General features: G+C 37.8%; 1 protein-coding gene across 2 annotated transcripts in view; it reads right to left on the bottom strand.

Moving 5' to 3' along the window:
- Positions 1 to 9,703, bottom strand: part of LOC125039929 — an 18,068-nt gene extending 8,365 nt beyond the window's left edge. The window contains exons 1-3 of one of the 2 annotated variants that reach the window (XM_047634299.1): positions 9,566 to 9,703; positions 5,486 to 5,616; positions 326 to 2,317 (exon numbers count right to left, since the gene is read on the bottom strand). In XM_047634299.1, coding sequence (XP_047490255.1) covers positions 326 to 2,008 — 1,683 coding nt within the window. In that variant the 5' untranslated portion in view covers positions 2,009 to 2,317; positions 5,486 to 5,616; positions 9,566 to 9,703. The remainder of the gene's footprint in view (positions 1 to 325; positions 2,318 to 5,485; positions 5,617 to 9,565) is intronic. The other variant, XM_047634300.1, reaches the window with a different exon arrangement.
- Positions 9,704 to 10,000: the final 297 nt, after the last annotated feature.

The following is a 10,000-nucleotide window of genomic DNA, read 5'->3' as shown; positions in this document are numbered from 1 at the left end:
ACACATACAATTACAAAACCAGAATCAAATGTTTTTGTAGTACAATTCTTCTCATAAACACATATGAAGCATGAAAAATTAGTCAGAGTAATATACACTTATACCTAATGTGGTAGCATATATCACATACACTTTTTCAGTATTTTCATGAGCCAAATGGCCATGACTTCAATATGATTAACATTAACTATAGGACTTCATAGCACTTGTGATTTAAGCAAAGCACTTGTACTCTACTTACAGAAAATCTACAAATGAAGCTAAATATGAATAACAAAATGCAAGAACTACCAGTAACAGCATACAAACAAGAAATCTTTCTAACCTTTGATGTTTCCAAAGACTTTTGAAATTCCTCATCCTCTATGCCTCTCTCCTCTATATTCTCCCTCCTGGGCCTCTTCCTACTTTTGGAGTCTTCCAATTCCTCTCGTTCCCTCTTCGACAAAGGAATGTTTCTCTCCTTGTTGCTCTTGCTGGTGTTTCTGCTGTTGCTGCCTCTTGTGGGCTTGCTCTTGCTTTGTCCCTGATTTGCATTAGCTTGTGCCTGCTCTTTCCTGGATGTGCTGTCTTTTGTAGATGCTGCCTCCTTCTTTGTTGCGGCCTCTTCTGCAGCCTTGCCAGTAGAGGTGCTGTTGTTATTGCTTTTTGCAGCCCCTCTGTTCTCCTCTTTGGAGCTCCTGTGACTAATATCCTTTGCCATTTTACTTGGTCCTTGTCGTTTGTTGACTGTTTCCCTTTTGTCTTTGAGGTGTTTGTTCCATTCCTCTCTTCCCTTCTGGTGGCCACTCTGGAGTTTGCCAGATCCTTGTACTTTCACTCTATTGGAGGTCATTGCAGGGTCTTGTTGGGGCTCCTTATCATCCATTTTGTGCTTTGCTTCACCATTTGTGTCACGCTTTGCTCTTCCTACCTGAATCTTTTTATTTCCATTATTCTCTGTTCTCTTTATTTGCTCCTTAGGCTTTTGATTGCTATCATTCTTCTCCTGTCCATCTTTTGATTCTCTCTCATCTTTACTGTCATGTTTTTTGTTTTGCTCTCTGCTTTGTTTTTTCTCGTCTACACCTTCCCCTCCTCCCTTCACTTTTCCTCTTTCGATGGTCGTCTCACCCGGAATACATCCCTGTAATGCCTCTTTCTCCTCACTCTTTTGATTGGTGCCTTCTGCCTGACAAGACAAGGCCAAATCCTGGGGTGTCTGACTTTTTTCTGTTGCAGATTTTTCATCTACATCTTCAGTTTTACTGACAGGTTCCCCAGGAGTGTGCAGAACTTTCAGTTGACCTGAGATGCCATCTTGCATTTTTACTTCATCTGTTTCCCCTTTTGAAATAATGCTATTTACAAAACCACCCTCCCCTTTCCCTTCACAATTTTCTAACACTATATCGCTTCTACTTGAAGTTCTTTCTTTGCTTTGTATGCCCCTTACAGTGGCCACTTCACTAACACCCACTTTGCTGTCCTCTTTCCCCTCTGATCTGCACAGTGCCTCACTTTCTTTGGGGGACTCTGACCCATGCCCTATACTGGGTGGCTGCTTTTCCCCACACCCAGAGCTACCTTCCATTCCAGTCATACTACCATTCACCCCACTGCTCCTGTCCCTTTCTGTCAGTGTCTCCTTCTCACAATTGGTGGGGCTTTTTCCACAATCCCCTTCTCTTTTTTCTTCCCCTCCTGCCTTGGGGCTCTGAGACCCCCTATCTTCCCAGGACGTTGGTGAGTTACTCTCAATCTCCTCAACCATATCAGTCTCAATCATTTCATCAAGAATGATGAATTCCTCTGCATCGATGTCCATTCTGAAGCCTTCCCACATGGAACTTTCAGAGTCTGTGTTTATGTCATCCTTCGCATCTTTTTCGTCATTACTTTCGGCGGCACTGACATCCCTGGGAGTGCCCTCATCCTTGGCCTCCTTTGATGATATACCTCCTTCAACCCCCACTACCCCCTCCTTAGCCTCCTCCTCCTCCTCATGCACATCCTTCCCCAACTCCATCTCTAAGGACCACAGATGAAAAGAATTTGCCAATTCCTACACCAAGTTGCACACCTCCCCCCTCAACCCTCACCCTCCCCAGTTCACACTCCACAATCAGTCAATCCCTCATTGGGCTGTTTCTACTGGCAAAACCTACATAAACCAGAAGGATACGCTGCCCCACTGTCCCGCAAACACTTATACAGACATCATTACACTGGCTGCTCCGACTTGGTATACTGACTTGCACGTAGGATTAGGAAGAAGAGGTCTGTGCCGCCATCCATCACTTGCTCTCATTTTCCCAGGAGTCACCTCTAAGCGTTTCTGTTGAAATGAGAGTGGAATGAAAATTCTAATCAAGAAGAATGAGAACACCAAAAACAAAAACAACATTTTTACTCATACTATCAATGTCAGTAATACAAAAACAACAAAAATTAAGTATTTACATAATACAGAGAATAACATAAAAATCAATAATAATAAGCACAACAACACCCATAATAAACAACTATATTAAAATAAAAAAATAGTGATAATCTTTTATTATTAATTCAAATGAAATTACCTGCTTATCAGTTTCCTAATCTAATATCACTTCAACCCCTATGACCCAGATGACGTGACCATCAAACAAAAAAAATTTGCCTTGAGGGGCAGCTGACATGATCATGCTGTCATGGAAAAATCTTGCTGAGGGCTGGGGTGCCGGGAACTTGCTGTCGTGAGAATTTCGGCTGAAGGTTGGGGTGACGGGAATAACAAGCTATGAATGCACAAGGGTTGATTGAACTCAGTGGGCATTTTGGAAGGGGCTTTTTGCAATATTTCCATCGAAAAACATGCCTGGAATGTACCACTATGAGTCACGACAGGAAAATTGCCGATTCCAGTGAGGATGCTATTTCCATGCTCTGGATCTCATTTGTGCCCTTTGTTACTGGCAGCGCAGGTTGTATTACAGAAAAGTGAATGAAATTTCTTTAATTACATAAATAAAAATGGGTTAAAACTCCTCCTGAATTAAATTATACTTTGCTAGTAATAACATAAAATGGGTAAAGATGACAATGATAAGAACTTTGATCCTATATCTAACAAAAAGGATGATAATGTTAACAATGAATTTGCAAATTTAAGTCTAACATCAAAAAATCATACGATTTCAAAAGTTGGCATTTCTTCTTAGTAAAATTCACAATTTACAATTAGTAAAAATATATCATGCTTAACTGCCACTCCAGAGATGAACTTCCAAATTTTCAAACATAATCTTATATGCAATTTGAAGATATCTATTAGTGCAAGTAATGAAACAAGAAATAAATAAGCCTACTTTAACCACACAATGCATGATCAGATAATATATTCAGTATACAAGAGGAAGTCTGGTAGCTCTCTTAAACTCAGCATCCACACACCTTCTCACGCCTGCCCTCATCAGACGACAAACGAGACCTGACAGAAATGAACTTAAAAGCAGCAAAAATTGTGGAATTCATGTCTTCAAATGCTCTTTCAAAGTATCTGCTTCTTGTATATCTGCTTACTCTATCATAATGAACAATATTGGTGTAGACAGTCAAGCCTTACAAGCATACCATTCTCAAAATGTGATACAGAGATATGATACAGAGATATGCAACAGATTGAACAAAACAAATATAAGATATCAGGGTGCATCCTAGCAAAGCACTTGCACATTTCACTCATACACTTGAAATGCAAGTTGGCCATCAAACTCCAAACTAATCCACTATACTCCTCATTTGTGCCCAAAACTTACTAACAGAGTCACTTTCTACTCCTTTTACTGATGACATAATAAATAAAAATGTGCAAGACAGCTGTTAAAATATATACAGCAATAACATTTTTTGCTTCATTTCTGTGCTAATGCATGAATACCATTATCACATTTAACAGTAGGAACTTGAGATTTCAATCACAGAATATTCCAAAACTGACAATGGACACTTCGGCTTGATTATTCAACCAACAAGATCAATAATAACAAAACAATAATAATACTAACAACAACAATAATAACAACAACAACAATGATGATGATAATAAAACTGATAATGATAAAAAACTTCAGGACTTTAATGCACGTAGCCAGTATCCACAAAGACACGGCCATGGGTTAAATATAAAGAGGCTAGAATGAGGACCACTCGTTCCAGTAAAGCAACACCCTGGTCTAAAATGAAAATTAGCCATGATGATATATTCAGATCCTTGTTGAGGGTTTCCTGATACCATTTTGCATCACTGCTGTTCATTCAGAATGAGGTCAGCAGTATAGATGTAATTGTGCACATCAATTTGTAGAGCTGAATAATGAGACTTGTTAATAGCACAAATAGCACTGTGGAGGCGGTTCTGGCTCAGTTCTAGCATTAAACTATGAAATCATGATTATTTCATATCTAGCAATGCATGTGTTTCATGTTTTAGAAGATTTTTTTTAATGCGAGGGAAATACATATCAGTGAGAGCAGTTTTCACCTCTCTATGAGTCTTCATTTTTTAAAAATATCCTTGGACTGGTTTCTTGTTTTATACATACTCTATATTGTTTTTTTATTGATTTGATTTTTACCCTAAACTGGTATGGTAGCTCTTCACCTTTCTCTTGTGAATGTTCTTTTTTTTTTAGCTATATTCTTATACTGTATATGGCTTTCTGCTGAAATAAAGATTACCATTATCATCATTATCGTTACTATTACCACTACTAGCAAAAAGAAATCAAACACCAATAACTCACTTCATGTAACAATGATCCTGACACCTATCCGCACTGAAAAACCATGTGGCTTCTTAGGAAAAAGCAACATAATCCCACCAGAACCAAAGGGATGCACGAGAGAATGTCCCCAGGTGAAGACTGATTGCGAAGCGACCCATCACATTGTGGACCTGGAGATGCTTTACTTCCCACCCACCCTATTCTTTTTTTTTTTCTTTTCTTTTTTTAAGCTACGTAATTCACGGGAATAACCGTTTCCTCGCAGCATTTGTCGAGACTCGCTTTCTTAGTTTCTGAAATGACTTTTTGAGTTTGCAGATCATTTCTGACTGAGTAGTTTTCACTTCTCTTTATGACAGTATCCTCATATTTTCCTCCTCTTTTAGCAGTCATCATGTGAATACACACCCATTATTCTGTATACTTGCACACTCAGATGCCAGTCATGGGTTGCATTTTGTTGCAGTGCCCTAACTTGGAAGTATGTCAATTTGCATATACTTGTTTTGCCTATCTAGATATTTCTATACATAAACTATCAATTAAATTTAGTTAACATTGTTATACATTTTCAAATAACTATGCTGTTGAATCAAAAAACTAAAAAAATGAAAGCTAAAACAAAATTAATCATACTTCAAAATACTTCCCAACCTAATTCTAAAAGACAAACAAACAAAAAAATAAATAAATAAACAAATAAAATAAATTTTAAAAACTGATTTCGATGAACTTACCTAATCAAGATTTTTTCTCAGTACGGCCTACACTGTTGCTACAAATCAGTGTGTATGTGAGTGTTTGTATCCATATACTCAGTCACACAGCTCCAGCTGATGGCTATTTAATCTCCAAATGACAGATCAGTCTGTGGAAATTGACTCAAATTAGCAATGGAGTACTTGAACAAGATTGAGTGAGTGAGTGAGTGAGTGAGAGGTGTGTGTGTGTGTGTGTGTGTGTGTGTGTGTGTGTGTGTGTGTGTGTGTGTGTGTGTGTGTGTGTGTGTGTGTGTGTGTGTGTGTGTGTGTGTGTGTGTGTGTGTGTCTGTGTGTGTGTGTGTGTGTGTCTGTGTGTGTGTGTGTGTGTGTCTGTGTGTGTGTGTGTGTGTGTCTGTGTGTGTGTGTGTGTGTGTCTGTATGTGTGTGTGTGTGTGTCTGTGTGTATGTGTGTGTGTGTGTGTGTGTGTGTGTGTGTGTGTGTGTGTCTGTGTGTGTGTGTGTGTGTGTGTGTGTATGTGTGTGTGTGTGTGTGTGTGTGTGTGTGTGTGTGTGTGTGTGTGTGTGTGTGTGTGTGTGTGTGTGTGTGTGTGTGAGTGAGTGAGTGAGTGAGTGAGTGAGTGAGTGAGTGAGTGAGTGAGTGAGTGAGTGAGTGAGTGAGTGAGTGAGTGAGTGAGTGAGTGAGTGAGTGAGCGTGCGTGCGTGCGTGCGTGCGTGCGTGCGTGCGTGCGTGCGTGCGTGCGTGCGTGTGCATGTTTGTGTGCATGTTTGTGTGCGTGTGCGTGTGTACATATCAATGTGCATGTGTATATATCTGATTAGAAGTGTGTGGCCCATGCACATGTGCCTGTGAGCAAGTCTGTGTACATGGGTATGTGTGAAGGTTAACATAAGCAATTCATACTGCAGGAAGACTTTAGAAATGGGAATAGACTCATTTCAGAGAAAATGTAATAAGCCACAGTTGTAGGAAAATTATGATGTTTTATGGGAAAAGGAAAATATAAAATATTATAATGGTCCTCATTATAAATTATGCATGAAAAATATTTGCAAAATTTGGAGAGATTCAGAGAAAAAAAACTTCATCACTGGAAATAATTGTACAAGATAATGAAGAATACCCATATGAATATGAATAAGATCAATTTCAAATAACTCTATCATAAATAACATAAGTTATAACAATGATGCCATATCATTGTCTAACACTAAGAACAGCAATAACTTTCCCATAAAAAAAGTATAATTTTAGCCTCACAGTTCAAATAACCCTTTGTCTGTGGCTAATTAATTCCATCACGAATCAGGGCAGTGCTGTTGGAGTCACAGTGAAAATTGAAGATGCAAAAATAATGAAAAACTAAATAATAATTACAGAAATAGTAATAATAATAATCAGCAATAATAACAACAATCATAATTAATCTGTGCAGAAGGAGTTGCACTTTGAAAGAGTTGCATGTGACTCCAGAGCTGTCCTGCTGTCAGAACTAATGCTGCTAGTTGTAATAATTATCAAGTCAAGGTGAAAATGTAGCTATGGTTACTGGTTTCCTGGTTTTATTGCCAGTAGTGTCCTAATATGTTGTTTCTATGATATATCTCATAATAAGTATCAATATGTGTCTAATTACCATTACCATCATCTGTATGGTCCTGTATGTTCTTTTACTTATGTTCTCAAGTATTTGAGAATTTGTTTGTTAAGTTTATTAATGATCTGTGATACTTTACATCATAAAAATATTAGTACCTCACTACAACATGTATAACTTTTCTTTTTCTTTTTTACACTTCTTCACTACTTGTAACTAGCATGGGCTGGTTAAGGTCAGCAGTAATTAGTTTCCAGCACCAAGAGCAAAGCAAGTGTCCTATCCTGGCCCTTCCACCTGTCCTGCTAAACCCCTTACCCCAAAAATAATATATTTTGAGAAAAAATAATGACAAGATTAAAGCAAAAAGCTTTTAGTAACCTAACTAGGTTCACATTTATACATTTTTCAATAACTGAAATTATATCTACATTAAAATATCTCTCAGTGGTTAATCATTATGGAATGGATGCAAGGGCAAATTGCAATCTTTACATTATGGATGGAATATGCTATAACAAACTCAAGATGACATTCTTGTAAAGGGAAAAAAGGTTAAAGTAGTCAATACAAGAAGTAACATACTGACACAACTGGTAATGCCACAAATTAAAGAAAAAAATGTGGAAAGTATTGCTCAGAGCTCAAGTCCACTCGGTGCTTCTGAGTTTCGGATCTCTATCTTGCAAAGCATTCCAAGGTAAAGTTAATGTTTTCTGTAATAACTGTGCAACAAAATATATTTGTGATTCCTAACATATCTGGAAAAAATTGAATTCCTATAAAGCAAATTATACAATTCTTTGAGACATCTGAATGAAGATTCTCAGACCATATAATCACACATAAAAAACACAATGAGACATTAATTTCTTCTATGAAAAATAACCAAGTATTTATAGCCTTTTTGCCTTTGCTTCAGCACTGACAGGTGTGGAGACCAAGAGATTGGTTAATGCTAACTACTTTAATTATCAACTCTCATTGATTGACAGCGGACCTGCTACAGATCTTTCATGAGTCATTATATCCATGGCCTCTACAGCAAAATTATCCATATCATTCTATTCAACTTCCCCCACACATTTCCTGGTACTTTTTTCACCCTATCTTGCTCTAATGGTGATATTATTACTATGGTTGAAGCCCCTATACTAACATAGCTATATATGGATGGCTAGCATCATGAGTAATCCACTGATGGTAAATTCAACACAAACATTTTCTGAAAAAGTACCAAAAGTACCATTTGTACAGGGCGACATCTTATTTTTACCATGAAGCGCCGAGCCCATATGCAGGATAGCAATCATAAATACTTGCTCTATGGTGTGAAGTGCTAAACAGCTGTTTCCTTGTTTCTGTTCTGACTATGGTTGCTGAGGAGACATTGGCCCCCATAGGAGGCTTAAAGTGTCTTTTTTACCTCAATCACTAAATGATCGCATATGCTGTGGCAAAAATCACGGAAAAAAGGGAAAAAAGTTTATATCTATGATAAAGCAATGTGATGTCTATTGACTAGTTTTATGGGAGTTCTGGTCGCACGTGCACAGTGTGGCATTCTCGCTCTACCCACAGCAGGGTAGAGTGCATGACTGACAGGCGAGAGCACCCAAAGCATTTGTCCAACACTCTCCCTGTCATGAATACGTGAAGGAGTCTCTGTTCTCCTGGGCGGAAGTTCGCAGGGAGCTCAGTCACTGCATTAGAAAATATAGAGACTGATTTGGTACTGTAATTTCAGCAGAGTTTGAGAATTCCACACTGCACACGAGCGACCAGAATTCCTGGAAAAATAGTCAATGGACATTGCACTTCAATCCCATAAAGGTAGGCACAAAGGTTAAATCTCTCCCATGCTATTGATCTCTCATTTGCATAGCTGACAGCAGACAGGGCCTTTGGTGAGGTAGAACCATCAACACAGGATTAAGGAAACTCTAGAGGGAATAAAATATTAGAGAAAAATTAAATGGAAAAAAAAAAAAAAAATGTAAGAGTACAAGGAAATAAACACAGGAAAACACAGATAAGCACTGAGGCCACCTCTTCCCTAGACCTGATCAAAATACCCTGAGTTGGAGACAATCACTGGCCATTCACTCGTTTGCAGAGAGCCTACAGCTGCCATGTAAAAAATTAGGGATAGGGAGAAGAGAGGAAAAGAACGAAAACAACCCAAATGTAAAAGAGAGAATACAAATGACCAAAATGTAAAAATTATAAATAAATAAATAAATAATAAAAACAATAATAATAATGATAAACAAATACGAATGTCAAACCTAGGTACACACCCTACAATGAAACGGTGACTACCATAACCCCTTCTACTTTTTCTTCTTAATACCATCCCTCCAGCCATCACCATCATTAGCCCCTAATCACCATCATCACCCAAAAAAAAAAAATAATAAACCCCGTCGTAAATCTACCTCAACCACGAGTATCTCCCCCATAAAACCCCCTTTTTCCCTTTTCCCCCCTCTTATCTCACCTCTCTCATCTATTCTCCTCTCTCTCTTTCCTCTCGTCTCCTCCTTTTTCACGCTTCCTTCCACCCACTTCACGCCATTTACGGGAAAAGAGAGAACAACAAGCCGCTTCAATGGTGTTTCGTTGAAGGAAAGTGTAGTGTTTGTGTCGTAAATCCCTTTGGGCGCTTCTCCACAGGAAGAGTGTTAGGGTTTTACTTTGACCCGGTTTCCCTTGTCTATTTTCCTTTTTTGGATTTTAGGGGTTTGTTTGTTATATTGTTATTGTTGTTGTTGTTGTTGTTGTTATTATCATTGTTATAGTTATTATTATTATTGTTATTACTATTATTATTATTATTATTATTATTATTATCATTATTATTATTATTATTATTGTTATTATTATTATAATTATTATCATCATTATTATTATTATTATTATTATTATTATTATT

This window comes from Penaeus chinensis, chromosome 28, assembly GCF_019202785.1.
Source record: "Penaeus chinensis breed Huanghai No. 1 chromosome 28, ASM1920278v2, whole genome shotgun sequence".
NCBI classification, from domain to species: Eukaryota; Metazoa; Arthropoda; class Malacostraca; order Decapoda; family Penaeidae; genus Penaeus; species Penaeus chinensis.
This window is presented reverse-complemented; position numbering and strand designations above follow the sequence as displayed.